Source organism: Perna viridis, chromosome 14, assembly GCF_037379345.1.
Source record: "Perna viridis isolate PV_CMFRI_1.1 ecotype Kerala chromosome 14, ASM3737934v1, whole genome shotgun sequence".
Classification (NCBI taxonomy): Eukaryota; Metazoa; Mollusca; class Bivalvia; order Mytilida; family Mytilidae; genus Perna; species Perna viridis.
Window position 1 is genome coordinate 4602472 of NC_142458.1, and position 15880 is coordinate 4618351.

At 33.3% G+C, this 15880-nt stretch overlaps 1 protein-coding gene across 5 annotated transcripts in view; it reads left to right on the forward strand.

The window, feature by feature from the left end:
* The first annotated feature begins 4866 nt into the window (after positions 1–4866).
* The window catches only part of LOC148597817 (E3 ubiquitin-protein ligase UBR5-like), a 54754-nt gene continuing 43740 nt past the window's right edge, over positions 4867–15880 (forward strand). For 3 of the 5 annotated variants that reach the window (XM_088562547.1, XM_088562549.1, XM_088562548.1), the window contains exons 1-12: positions 4867–5054; positions 7043–7169; positions 7864–7937; positions 9069–9203; positions 10102–10297; positions 10876–10935; positions 11427–11664; positions 12238–12455; positions 13617–13739; positions 14168–14436; positions 14799–15065; positions 15712–15848. In XM_088562547.1, coding sequence (XP_088418673.1) covers positions 4993–5054; positions 7043–7169; positions 7864–7937; positions 9069–9203; positions 10102–10297; positions 10876–10935; positions 11427–11664; positions 12238–12455; positions 13617–13739; positions 14168–14436; positions 14799–15065; positions 15712–15848 — 1906 coding nt within the window. In that variant the 5' untranslated portion in view covers positions 4867–4992. The remainder of the gene's footprint in view (positions 5055–7042; positions 7170–7863; positions 7938–9068; positions 9204–10101; positions 10298–10875; positions 10936–11426; positions 11665–12237; positions 12456–13616; positions 13740–14167; positions 14437–14798; positions 15066–15711; positions 15849–15880) is intronic. The other 2 variants (XM_088562550.1, XM_088562551.1) reach the window with 1 other exon arrangement.

A 15880-nucleotide genomic window follows, 5' to 3' on the forward strand; every position in this document is an offset into this window, starting at 1 on the left:
TATTAGGGGAAGGGAGACAACACTTGTTGGTTTATCCAACAATATTGGAAGGGTTCGGTAACCCACCTGGGATAGGTTCGTTTTCTCTGTGATTTTTTTTCGACACCAAATGTGACTGACACCTTATAGAAGCTAAGGTTTAACAATGTAATTTTTTTTTATTACGATGTGACTTACTGTCATTAAAAATTGACAATGTATAAAAAGATGTGTATGTAATATATCATAATGGCTTCAAGTAATTAAAGCACTGTGATGTAAAGGCAAAATTCTACAATTAGCCGGGGAGTGTAATATAAAGTACACGAATTAGCTATATAAGTAGTCAGAATTTCCTCAGTCCAAATAACATAGAGAAGTTGCTGGGTCAGAGGAAATTCGGATTACTATATATGCAAACTACGAAATTTCCATGAACCATTTCTGTGTAGCTTGAGCTTGTTATAGGTCATATCTTGTGAAGTTGTTCGTCGTCAATGCATTTTCTCGTCCTTGCATTTATTCAGCTCTTCCGCATCTGTACATTGTTTTCCTATCATTTTTCGAACTCAGTAAATGAATTATTTAGAGTTCAACCGTACTCTCCATGACTTTAAAACTGTTTGTGATATGGTTGCAATGTGAAGATGAAGCACATGAGATAAAAGTGCTCTCCAAAATTGTAAATCCTTATATATATATAAACAGCATTTGGTTATATGGTAGAAACTAACCGTTCTATCAATCCTTTGTGATAACAGAGACCTATAATTAAATTTAATTACAGTTCTATGCTTTTTTTTTAAATAAGTGCGAAGTTAATAAATCTACTAATTTATAATGACCATAACCAAGCAACATATATGATATGAATTATATAGTTATATAGAGTATACTATACTGTTAATTAATTAAGTGGCGGATCATATATATATATATTTTATAGGTTATTTTCAAGTGCGCACCATGGACATTGAGGTTATATCAAATAGACCGAACAAACATAACAGTCGTTCATTTTAATTTAATTTTAGTATTGAAATTCAACGAGTAAATCATTAAAACGGTTGATAACATGATAGTCACATTACAAAATTTGGTCTATGAGATGATGGCCATTTTTTTACCTAACCCAGAAGGGTGTTACTTCTGAAATTTAATTATTACGAAATATTAAGAAAAGTATACAATAGATTAAATCAAATTAACAAATGTAATAAGCTTATCCTTGGTACTCATCATTAGCGAGATCTGCATTGCGATTGCGGATTCCGTAGCAATGGCAAACAATCAGAAGTGACGGCTCCGTGAGTATATGTAGAAACCTGGCCCATCCACTTTTTGGAAAGTATTGTTAAGACCGAACAAAACGTTAGTAAAAGTGAGCAGAAAACACCCCCCCTTTTAGAAATCTCTGGATCCACCCATGAGTAACAAAAAAATTGTTACTTCTTATGACAAGGTCGTTACCATATGAATCTATCTGCAGATATTTGATTAAGTTACGGACTAAAAGCTATAGAGATCGTGGAAAACTCGTCTGAGTTCTGAGAGATTAACATGTATACCTTAATTTCCTCGATAAGTCGATTCCGAATATATACGAGGGAGCGTAATATACTATTGCAAAAAAAGTTATTATCAACGAGGGGCATCGCGGTCATGCCATATCGTACAGACACCATTTCCTCGGTCATATAATAACAGAGGTGCCCAAGAATATCACAGAGCTGCTTTATCAGTAAAAAAATACGGATCAACTTACTATACCATCTTTTATCGGATTTAATACTTGCTGACAAGGCCCTTCATTTACCAATGGATAATTTCAACCAGAAATATGGAGATTGTAAGCAAAATGATGTTCCTAGCACCTTATAGAAAAGGAGTATGTCTTTTCTATGCTTTTGAAAATTATATGTTTTATGTGTTTTATATGCACAAAAGAATTGCATCGATTCTAGAGTTGGGTGTAGCTTAGACCTTATTATACAAACGTCTCAGAATGTGACAACTCTATTCGCTACACTGCTCCATTGGGTCAAATTGATACAGGGAAGATAACGTAAGCATAGAAGGATCTGAAAAATTCCCAATGATGTAAATAATTTTTTGTCGTTTAGTCCGCGGGACTCGAACTCGTACCGCTGTGACATCTATGGCAACACCACCTGTACAAACTCCAGCGCAGAATTAATAGAACATATTATCATCAAAGCTCAAGTTCTTTGCTAAATATAAAAGGAAGTTGTACAAGTACAATGTAGTATTAAGAAATACAGATTACCACTGTGATTGTGTAATATATGCCATCATTTTTCTGATTATTTAAGATTTTCTATAATATCAAAAACAAAATATGTTAAGAAGAAAAAAATATAGGATAAGAGAAAGTATTGCTTAATTCCAAAAAAATGCATTAAATAATGAGAGTATTGGGGGAAAATGAAAAAAAAAAATAAAGAAAATAAATAAATATAAGAAGGAAAACATGGGGGTGGGAGTTTGTCATGGGAGCATTGAATTTCAGCAGAAATGATCGAAGTACAATGTCATGTATACCATATAATGACTGGCATGTAGACCTGTTATATACTATTAAAACCTTATTGTTGCATTAATATACATTATTATTGCATTTGTTACATACATATATGTGTGTTGAATATATATATGAATCTATATTAGCAATACGAAGAGATAAAGGGAATTCAGGAAAGCAATATTCGAAGGGTCCTGAAAAAACTAGTACTGTCTTTTAAAAAGATAGCCGACGTAGTAAAATGTTGTTCTTTTCTTTTAACTTCCAAATTTCTACATTTCTTTCAAGAAAATAACCCATGGCACGCAATTTCAAATTTTCAATACAGATTTTTCGAACGCCACTAAGTTATCAGTATTTGGCCAATCGGGAAACAGAATTGCGATCAGGTGACTTGCGTTTCCATAGAAGAGTGTCCTTAAGGTCAAAGGGTAAAAAGCGAACCTATACCGACTGCGTCGGAAAAACATAATCTATGGATTGAAAATAACAAGACAGTGACAACAGACACATACAACTAAGATCATGAAATTACTAAAAATAACACGTACATAGAAACAAAATTAGTTGATAATGTCCCAATCTAATTAGATTGAGAATGCCCCGACTCCATTAAGACCATGTGCACCGCTAGGGTAAAAGTCCTCTGCTTTTCTTGAAACACCCGCTGAGTTGCTTGTAAAATGTCTCGACCGGAGTAGACGAAAGAAAAAAAGGAAAAACTGTAGCACGATGGTTCTCTTGGTGCAGACGGATACACGATAACGATACGCGAGTTCATGATGACGACCATAAAACTTGAATAGGTAGTGATGTCTTATAAATTTAATCATGCAGTAGCATAATACAGGACCGTAACTAGGTTCTTATCATGATGGAGCAGAAAGACTTCGCCGAAAAAATCGGATCGAAAAAAAATCGGCAGGGGGTCTTGGGTCCGCTTAATCCTCCCCGAAGCTCTGGGGTAAATGATGCAAAATCCTGGGTTCTGGCATTTTCAGAACACTATTTGACCTCCGAATCTTAACGATCTTCAACAAAAATTTGAGTACATGTACGAGGTGATACGGAGATATATAACGAAATATCAACTCAGTAGGAATTAATTACTAGTTTCGCTGACGATTGCAATGACAGTATGGTAAAAAAAAATAGCAGAAAAGAATCAACAAGATTTTCACTTTTGAAAACATATTATTTCCATAAACAAATGCAAAATACAGTACCTGTATAAACACATATTTTCATTAACATTCATTTTTGTCAAGTAGGGTGCAATTCCCTTGTTTAGTTGTAAAAAACACAATCCAATTTTACGGTGACCAGAAGCATCATATCTCCTAAGTATATTTTCCCTTTGTACAGTCGTGATTCTGTGCACATAAAACATGCTAAACCACACAGACGTTCTCTTTTCATTATAGCACATTCTCAAGTTTAAGCGTACTATTATTTTAATTAACTTAGTCTGTTAAAAAGACAATATTTTCATAAGGCATTTGCCTCAATGTAGTTCCGACCCTGTATAACTCTGATCCAGAAGCCTAATTCTAAGATGTCTAGCACGGTACAAAAAGTCAACGTACCTCGGAAAGCTCTAGCATACCACATGATTATTGATAAAAAACACATATGTACGTACAAGTTTGGGATACTCAAGCAAACACAGCAATTACATTACAATGATTTGGTAACAAGCTTGGTTGAGTTTTTTTCAAAACCATCTCCTAATAGGCCATAATATTATTGCCTCAACTGTTCGAATGTTTAAATCACCCTGAAATATTATAAATGAAGAAACTCACAATATCTAGGTGTCATTGTTTAGCCTTACTGTCTCATCTCTCAATTCATGGCTAGAAGAAGAACGGTTTTTGAGCTAAAGGCGAAATATGTATCCCTACCCGTCGTAAAAAAAAACGCTTGAATAACAGGGTTTTTTTTCAGTGAAGTAGTGCACCAGTATCTTTCTTAATTTTCAGTATAGAAGTATCAAAGTTTATAATTTTAAGGTTTATTTGATGATTGGTGCAATTTTTATAGTCACAATATAACCACACACACACACACACAAAACTTCTGTTAAGTTTTCATGCACAAATTTATGAAAAAAAACACCAAAAATTGAAAATATTATCCCCAGTCCGATAAAACCGGCCTCAATATGAAACAAAATTGTTGATTTATAGCCTACCAACAGTGTAAAACTAGGATATAATATTATCAGGCGGAAGCTCTTCATGTAATTCAGATTAAAACGGCAAGTATAGCTCTGAAAAAAGTCGCAGAAAAGTAGGAAAATATTAACCAACCACTAATAGCGATACAACATGCTCCGTCCAATCAGAATGGGTGTTACGAAACATGGTGAAGATTACATCTAATATGGCGAAAATGAATTAATTTATTTTAGCCCTGTACAATTCTTAACAAACAAACAACAAAGAAAGAAATAAGCGAAGAAAGGAAGTATGACATCAATTCATTGTATAGTTCATCCATTACCAGGAACGGACGATCAACTGAACGATAGGTATGAAGAAATTCACGACAGAAAATTTATCGCCAGCGTGCTCTGGTCGAGTCTGTAATCGTCCACAACTGCACCATGAGACTCGCCAAATTTTGATCTGGTGTTTTCGCTCCACATACTGTCAAATTAATAACAAATTGACTTAAGCTTCATTCATAATACTTGTCTTGTATTACTTTATATTATTTTTTACAACAGCAAACTGGATATTGCCATTATTGGTTATGAAAGAACGAAAATAAGTCATCACCTATATTGCAAAACTGTTGCTGTTAAACGGTCTTGTAGCTGATTTTGTGGCAATAATCCTGTCATTTGTCAAATTTCTGTATTTTTGTCCAAATGTTTATCCAACAAACTGTTACTTCAGCACACTAATACAGTAATATTATGAAGGTGAAACCTTTTAACACTCCCAAAGAAACATTAATTAAAAACAACTTTGATAATTTTTGTCAGTTCTGATTTGATATATTATATATATAAATTTGTAATGATGTATGTCCTAAAGCATTATAATAATTGTCATGGTCTATTGGCCGAAATATCCGGCATTCATAAGGAATTAATGGTTGTAATAATCCGAAATGCCTGGGTCAATTTGTCTGGCACTGGTAAACATTATAATTAATGGAATTTGCGAAACGTCTTTAAGATTTCTTTTCTTTAATTTAGTTTCGCTGTTTTGATTTTTATCGTTTAATTATGTCTTTATTTTGATTTGATTTATTGTTTTGTTTCGATTCTTTGTTTTATCAATTATTTTCGTTTTCGTTTCGCAATTTTTATGACCCGAGAATTATTGGTAATATTGATTACCTAATTTTTTCCTAAACATCTGGGTGCCATACTGCAGACTGTTATGGCCAAGGGTTGGCAGCCCTATCTTGGAAAAACTATGATTTGATTTGTATTTAATTATCGAAACTAATGAATATTTTCCAAGACTGGCTCTCAATTGCACAATACAAGTATACGCAAATGAAGCTGCCATTATGCAGTTTTTCAGCTCCTGAAAATGAAGGTACAAACAGGATATTGATGCTTTTTCTTGCCATAAGTATACAGGACCAAATTCCTTAGGGAGCGTATTATGACAGTTTTTATGTCAAGACACTCACAGTGAGCCCGATTGGCCAAGATGGGATGTTTTGTTGAGACCTTCAAAACTGATGTTATCCTATTTATCTGTTGAAAACTAAATGCATACAATTCCAAAAAGTAACAACATTCATGTATTTACATTTACAATATTCTATTTTTATCTTTGAATTTCTGGCCTTCTGTTAGTTCAGTCTTCCGGAACTGAATGTTCATTGTCAAAATGGGGATCAACATTCAAGAATAATGCTTGATTACATCATAAGTGACATTCTTTCCTTATTAGTCTGAGTATGTCAGGTTATTTCATTGCTTTCTTTTGATCCCCATGTTTGATTGCAGAAGTCATTTTTAAATCAAATTCCATTATTATTTACACACATCATATTTAGCATTGACTGACAAAACATATTACAATATTTGCATCTATTTTACATCACACTTTCACATTAAACATTCCCACAAATAAAAAAAAAAAACAATTCCTCATATGTTCCCTTATCAGTTAAAAATATCCTCTATATTCCCAAATTCAAAGGATAGTGGGTGCATGAACACCCAAATGCAAAAACTGATGGGCACGCTGGATCCCCAAAGAAAAGTTTTATTTTTTTTTACTGTAAAACCCATTGTAGGCTAATGATTGGTCTGTCAATGTTGTTAATGTCTCATTTAAAAAAATATTGCTTGGTATGGTAAAGGTGCGATTAAACATGGTGATACATTGTATTTGGGGCAAACACATATTATACTGTACAAATATACTGGCAAGTATGACATGGTTTCAAAAAGGTTATGTCTTTTTCTGTCTACTTAAATTTTTCTTAAAGTCTTGTAATGAATATTATAACATATTACAGTAAATCTGTATTGTGTTTATGTTAAAGATTGAGAGAAGTTGCAGAGAAGATCAGTCATCATGGATTTTACAGTCCAGCAGCCTTCAGGGCCATCAGAAATCTTGTTGTTACACAATGTGTGGTTGGACCTAACTTTATTGCATTGTTGTTGGAGGTAGGATGGAAAATTAACATAGTGAAAATACCATGTTGAGCATATATTTTTAAAATTTAAATTGTCCAAGTTTGATATCTTTATTTGGCTTTGACATGAATTTTTCTTGACATTATTTACCTATTAATGTTACAGATTTTGAACAATGTACAAATACAATAATGCTTGTATTTTATAACACATGCAAAGGCGTAGGTAAATTTTTTGTAATGATCATGTTGTGAAGTCCTACATATTATTAATCATTAAAAATTCTAAAACAGGAGAAAAATTATTTTCAAATCGAGAGAATTTCAGAGTTTTTGGTTTTGTGACATACTTCTACAAGAATTGAAAAAAATTAGTGCAAAGTGGGAGAAATTTCCCTGAATGTGGCTATATCTCCCAATTTGACCGAAGCACAAATTTGAAAGTGGAAGATTGTTGAATTTTCCATGAAATGTTAGGAGGCTTCTGCCACATTCTTGTTGCAGACATGATTTATTTTTTTTCGTTCTTTAGCAGAATTCCACTAAATCTGCTGAATATTTACTTCCGATTTTGTCAAATTGCTTTATTCATTGACCTCGTAAAATCATCCCTTCTTTTGGTAGAGACATCACTCTTAACAATAGCTCTGTCCCTCGTAGGAAAAGGGACAAAGTCCTATTTTTTTCTTTTTTGAGTTCTTGATTATCTGCATTGTTTATTGTAGGATGGAAGAGTCTGTAGAGTACCATTTGGTGTTGTCACTGAAAGATTAGACCTCAACAAGTCAGATACCAAAACGTAATTTATCGTCTTATTTTTATGGTTTGAATGGTAACAAACATTAAAACCAAAATATCCCAATGTAATCATGAATTATTATGTTTGAATTGTCTGCCTATCTGTTACACTTTTCAAAGAATAACTCTTCATAAACTACTGCACCAAATTTCATTAAAACTTTGTAGGTAGTTAAGCCAAGAAAACAAATATTGGTATCTTCTATGTGTTGCTGTTAAACTGCCGTTTTTAGTTGAGCACTATTTAAGTCAAGGAAACTTCCTGTAAATGTCCATATAAAATTATTCTAAAAGATTTTACCTACCTACCCCTTTTTCATCCAATGTAACCTCAAACAGACAAACTATTTTCTTGCCCTTAGACTTAACTACCAGGAATTTGTAAACCATTGAATTTTGTGGAAGTGATTCCCCATTGAACTTTGGAATGGGAGAGACATACATTTTTGTAGACCAAGAAAAAACTTTCATACTCAAATACTCATACATGTATATTACTGAGTAAAACTTGAGTACTTACTTATTACAATGTAGATTTGTATTTTTATTTGATTAATTGGAACCATCTGAGTTATTTCTGTAAAGTGGGACTTGCTCCTTTATTATTATACTTACTTTCAATTAAGATTTTTTTTATTCTCCCTACAGCTCAATGGGTCAGCATATGCATTCAGTATACACCTCTAGTCAGTGTTCTAGGTTTTTTTTTTTTTTATAAAATTATAGGTTTACAAGGGAAAAGTCTAAATGAATATCAACTTTCCCATACTTGATGTTTGCTCTTTTATCTTAATAAATCATTTTAAAAAATTGAGTCTTCTACTTAACTTAGGTAAAGTTGAATATAATAAACAACTTTCCCACTTGCCCCTGTTGACAGATCAATGCCAATCATTACCTCTAATGATGAACAAGTAATTATGAACTGGTAATGCATTTTAATGCTGTTAATGGGGACAATGTCACATGTAGACAGTGAAGCTCTGTAATCAGTTGCTCATATTGAAAATCAATTGGCACACATTTAAATGATCAGATTTTTTTTTCAAATTCATTTTAATTCAAAAGTATGAGAACTTGAAACAATTGTACTTTTTGTGATTTAGAAAAATGATGTGTTTTTTTTTAACAGTACATTAAAACGAGACAGAAGTGAGAGGACAGCGCCGTCTAGAGGAGGAGGAACTTTAGTCGTAGAAAGTCCTATGGTGCTGGTTTCAGACATTCTAGGGTCTGGGGCTGAGCAATCAGCTGGGTTAGTATCGGGGTAAGCAAGAATTTTAATTTTCTCTCCTGGTCTGTTTTAGACAAATGTAAGAAATTGATGATTTTATATGACATTGTCATTTTTTCTCATTTGTTATAGGGCACTCAGGCCAAAAAAATATATGTCTGTTTCCTGTGCTGACTTAGCTGGATTTTTTTTCATTTATATTCCGGGAAAAATCTGGATCCCAATTGTGCCCTGTATGATCCAGATCCACATTCTACTGAAGGAGCAGGCACAAGTGTACTGTAGTTCACATTAAAGAAAAGTCTATTCACCAATTCATGTGGTATATCTTTCATAATGGAGTATCTATTCAAGTTAAGCTGATCATCTGATGATGCCAAAATCATTGAAAATCAAAATAATAACAGTCAACCTACTGACTGAAATTTTTGCCTTTGCAACAGGTGACAGGCATATTTTTTGTTTTGTTTTTGGCCTCAACAGTTATCTTTGATTACTGGTATGATTGTCAGCTTTAGTTTTCCTGTGACATGTGATTGCATAATTTAAAATTACAAACAGATTTATTGTAATCAAAATATTTAACTGCTCAAAGACCAAATCGAAAATAGGGAAAACTACAGGTTTGAAAGTGCAAAGGTCTACTAACTCATAAATGTCTGACCCTGATAAGTCAAGGCTAGTAACTAACTTGCTGAAAAAATATTGACTATACAGACTAAGTCCAAAGAATACAGTGGATGCAAAATCTGTTTATATATAAAACACGCCGGTTGACCTGTAGTCAGGAAGGTTAAACTGAATAACAATCATAAATTGTGAATCTGAGATGATTTGAGAATCACTCTACATTGTCAATGGAACTTTAGAAGCAAGAGCATTTACATAATCATACCCCGATTTCTTAAAAAGATGCTTGTTTGTATTTTAGTCGATGGGGAAGTACTGTAGGTGGCAGCACCAGCAGTACGACGAGAAGTTCTAGTGGTGGGTCAGGTGCTCAGCAAGCTTTTAGTCGCCAGATGCAGAGGTCAGTCCATGTTGGTAGAGGTAGAAGGTCAGGGGTCATAGTTGGAACTAGACCAATGGTACCTGCCTCAGTTGTACCTGAAGAGCTCATAAGTCAGGTAAGGGCATAGTTAACACGTTCATTGTACATACAGAACTGTCTTTCTGGTGTAATCAGTCTTCACAAGATAGGCCCATTATTTACACTAAAAAAAATAATGATGAATAGATTTACTGGGTTTAAGTGATAAATCTGAGAAATTCAGAGACTAATTTTCTGTATAAAGTGCATCAGTATTGTGAGAACTTACTGTAAATGTACTAATTTTCGCTATTTTTGTGTTGAACAGAAAACAGCGAAAAAAGTACACACGAAATAGATTTTAAGCACTATATAAACCTTATCATTCTTTTTAAACTGCAGAAATTGATACTCGAGAATATTGTTCACTTGATCAAATCCGTGAAAATTAAACATGTACAGTAAGTTTTAGTATAAAGTTTAGTTAAGGTCTCAAGGCTATTGTTGATAAATTCTTACCCACAAAATTAACAAACAATAAAATAGGGTTACAATGTCTGTTCCCTTCCCCAAATAATTGTTGAACACATGTCAGAGATGTTGAGTTCCTAAAAAATAGCATTTGGCCTGCCTGATTCCTCTATATTTGACAGATTTCTGTCTATTCTATTACAGTGTCAGGTGGTACTTCAAGGTAAATCAAGAAACTTGATCATCAGAGAACTTCAGAGAACTGTAAGTTTATATGTTTACACTCATTATACCCCTGCTCGTTATTAGGGGCTACATTCCAACCATCTTGTCTGGTCATCTGTAATAAATTTCTCGGCTTCTAATGGACGGAATGCTTATTATTTTTTATATTACTTTCTATACGACTGGAAATTCATGCCAATTTTATACATATACCCCTGCAGTCTAGTGGAATTTTTATGGTAACACTAAAATGATACTTTTATAATTTCATATTATTATACAAAACATGAAAGCAACACGAAAAATAATACATAACAAACACACTATATATCAACAATTTCGAATTGGCGAAACTTATCTCTGTGACAACAGTTTATCTGTCTTTACTACTTGATAGGTAGTCAGCAGTTTTCCGTGATCAGTTAAGATTCTTAACAGAAATGTTCTTTCATTTGTTCAAAGATTCAGGAAAAACATTTGTTATCAAATACTGATTAAAGATTGGCCATGAATATTTTTTTTTATTTCAGAATCTGGATGTGAACCTTGCTGTAAACAATCTGTTGAGTCGTGATGACGAGGGTGATGATAATGATGATGACAGTCAGGAGTCGTACATGCCTGATGATCTCATGTCCTTGCTGGACAGTGGAATGCACTCAGATAACCCCAGTGTCATCATAGATGCTGATGCTATGTATAATGAAGATGTTTTTGGCTATTATTCTACACTACGTAGTCGTGGATCTAGTACTCGTTCCAGATTAGGTAGGATTATGTGAAAATAATGGAATACCAGGAAGTTGTTGATGTTGAATTAGGTAGGAATTTAAGTCCGGCGGAACTGATGGCTGTCTTATGAGAAAGTAAACATTGAAAGTATTCAAGGATTCATAACAATGTAACATGATCCCTTTGTGATATCATATGGTGAAATAAGAATTTGAATTCAATATGCTTAGTGCCAATAACTGTAAAATGATTATTAATTGAATTAACACCTAACTATGAAGATAATCAACATTGAAAATCCAACAGATTCTATTGTACTTGAGTGTCATTTTACAGAGTTATCTCCCTTAATTTTGAAATCTACAGTACATTCTATATAATTTTTATTTTCTAAGAACATGGGTTATATGAAAGACCGAATGTTAATTTCTATTTACTATGGCAATTCAAACAAAATATCAAAAATAAAAATATGTAGGCTTTTTATCCATGAATCACATTTTGCATGATTCTTAGCTGGAATGCTACTTAAGTATTCACACACAATTTTGAAGATACTAGACAGTTATATGAGTAATGATGTTGATATTTGATTAACTTCCTCCATAGGTGACAGAGATATTGACTTGGATAGATCAAGAGAAAGGGAGTCTATTTTTAGAATCCGGGAGAGACGAAGGTTAGATACAACACTACGAGAAGAAGCAATTAAAGCTCTAGACCGAGGAAAAAGTGATGGATTAGATGCTGATGGTCTGAAGAAACAGAAGCTGCCGTCAGATAGCCCTTTAGATTTTGGTTTAGATTTACAGTTTTTCACTGAAAAGGTAAACTCAACCAATTTACTTAAATTGAATATATTCTGTATTTTGATTCAGTTGTGAAGTCATTTTGATGTGAGAAATGGTATCCTTGTAAATGATTTCTGCTACTGTAAATGTATAAATTTTCCTGATTGCTCATTTTTGTGTCTTTTTTCAGTGAAACATTGGCGAGTATCAATTATCAAAGTTTCAGAAAAAGAATATTAGCGTAATATACTGTTGAAAACCAATTTTGTGAGAACTGTTTTTTTGCACTTTTCTATCTAGTACGAAAAAAAGTGAAATTAATATGTACTAAGACTCCATACTTCCAAAACTGCAAAAACTAATAACATCTAAGGTAAACCATGAACATTTTAATCCTTATAGTACACAGCATAGACTGTTCATTATTTTTGCTACATATGTTCCTGTGTATTGATTCTCCAACAAATTTAATTGTTCTTAGAATTTCTTCATAATAACAGTTATCCCGTAATACTTGTGTAATATATATATTTTACAGGAAGGTACAGTAAGTTGATTCTCACTCATAGCAGCTATGCATTCAGAGTTTGTCAGTAAGGCCAAAAAAAAAATGTCTGTTTAGGGTTACATTCCTCCCAAAAATAGAGTAGGTTGGTAGACATTTTCATTTTATTTTTTTTTATTTTTTCTCGACTAAAGTTGAGCCTATATTTGTAAAATAGCATCATGTTTAAGTCATGAAAGTGTAAGTTTTAAGTAGAAAGTTTAATTGTTAACATACACATCTATTAATCATGTATACTCATGGCTTCCATTGTACACACCTATTAATCATGTCTTTTATTACAATACACTTATTTTTTGCAGGAATTTTGAACAAAATATAAGTACACTGTATTTATGCTTGGATTTACATGATATAAATCAGTCTCCTATTCAAACGCTATTGTGACCTGGTTTTAAACATAGCTTTGGTTTTACCGTAAATGATCCATATTATACTGGAAATTGGCGGAAATTACCGATTTTGTCAATTTTGGAGAAAAAATGTATTAGGGTCAGTCAGGAAACCCGAAACAGACATATTTTTTTTGGCCTAATATTCTATATATTTGACGGTAAGGTACAGCAAGTTGATTCTCACACATAGCAGCAATGCATTCAGAGCTTGTCTGTAATATACCATTTATTTTTCAGGATGCTACAGCAGGTAGATTCTCACATATAGCAGCAATGCATTCAGAGCTTGTCTGTGTAGGGACTAATGGTAACTTGTACAGCTGGAAATGGTCAGAACCAGAACCATACAAACATCCTGATGTAGGTTTACACAGATACACTGAATATTATAACAGATTGACAGAGGGTTATTTCTTTTTGATTAACTCATCGAATCACTGGTTCCTGAATGAATTTAATTACAAATTTCAGATATTCTAAACATATGAGAAGTAGGTGATTTGTCTACTTTTTCTGCACACCAATGAAGAAGTTTAGAAATATCAAGACTTTAGAGCCATTAAGTGGTACAGTGAAGCCTTTCTAAACCAAACCTCTTGTCGAATGTGTTCATTTAGAGAGGTGTTGGGTTTACCCAGGTTTAAAATATATTTAATTTATATAAAGTGACTTTAAAAAACTATCTAGTTTTGGATTATTCAGGGTTTAACTAGGTTTCACTATAGTTTCTTTCATGATATTTATTTTTTACAAAGCATATACTTTGATTTTATCTTGTTTATTATCAGAATCCAAACATAAGACATCCTAAACTAGTTCAGCTGGGTCTACAGCATGAGAAGATTATAGGTCTGTCTGCCTGTAATGTGAGGGCTTCTGTGTTCACTGAGACCCACCGTGTAGCCACCTGGGTTGATGAAACTCTCAACAAAGTAGCACCCAAACTTGAACACTCTATACAGACTTTCCAGGAATTCCTTACAGATAGGATTGTCTCCCTTCATACTTGTTCCCTGTATACCTGTGCTAGACTGGAAAGTGGTGCTCTCTATTGGTGGTATGTTTAAGTTTGTTACAGTTCAATTCTGAGGCAGTAAAAGTGTTTTATTGTTCATTCCATTTATTAAAAAAACATGAAAAAGTAAACAATATTATTAATTTTTATTAATTTTTTCATGGCAGACTCACATGATACAATTCAAATTAACTCTTGTTCAGGGACCTGGACTGTCAATTTCTGATACAGGACCATGAAACTTCTTTTATCTAGGTCCTTGACTTACTATACTTTTCATTTACTCTTATTGGGGACTTTGCAGTTATTCTGGTGGACTTTTAATTTAGGATACAAAATATTTTTGGGGTGTCATATCATTTGTTTGATGTTTAAGTTGTGTCATGTCACTTGTAATATTTCAGGGGTGTCATGCCATTCGGTCAAAGGAAGAAAATGGTAGAGAGGACAAAAATGAAGAAAAAGAAGAGTAAAGATAGCTCATCGTTTTCTTCCTATACCTCTGATGTGATGACTGGGTCATTGGTCTGTCTGCGGAGTTCTCCAATGTACCACATAGGAGCACTAGCCTTCACATCTATAGATGGAGTACCAAAAGTTGGTCAACTCTTGGAGTCTGCATGGTCACTTAATGATACATGTAGATTTAAAATACTCAAATCTACCATCAGGTATACAGCCTAAAGTGTCATACTTTTTTGTCCCCCGCAACATGTCACAAGGGGGCAAAATGCTGTTGTTCGTCCATCCATCTGTCCATGTTTTCTGCACTTTTTTTGTTATGCTTTTACCAAATAAGTTTGTTTTTGGTATGTGGCCTTATTGTGAAGAGTTACGAATTAAGTTCGACTTAGATTTTTACAGATAACGGCCCTTGGAGTTAGAAAATTTCGGGGAAATTCCAGTTTTCACACTTTATTTTGTAATGCTTTTACCAACTGATTTTATATTTTGTATGTAGTCTTACTAAGAGAAGTTGCAGGTTAAATTAGACTTTGGTTACGGTTGAATGATTTTTGCATAAAATTTTAGTAAATTTAAAGTTTTGCCTTTTTTTTGCAGGGGACATTGGAACGCTGTTCTTTTGTTAGTAGTAGTACATTTGTGATAAAGTATATCTATAATTTGTGCACATTATGTTTTTAATTTGTAAATCATAATGTATTTGTAGGTGTATGTAATTTTTTGGTGCAAGTACAAAAAAAAACATGTTTCTGTTTACCAGCAGAAATACTTTGTGTTATAAAAAAGGAAAAAAATTCTCCCTTAAGGTAATGCATGTATATAGATATTTAAGGCTACTTCTTATGTTTTCAGTGAAGTGAAGCCTGAAATGAAACAGGAAGTAAAAATCCCAGAGAGTAAACCTGATATGCCACCACCTCCCTCACCAGACTCATCAACATGTAGCGATCATAGTAGTACCTCCCTGGTCAGTCCAGCCTCTACTCTCAGTAAGTCTATTGTCCTCAACATGTAGCGATCA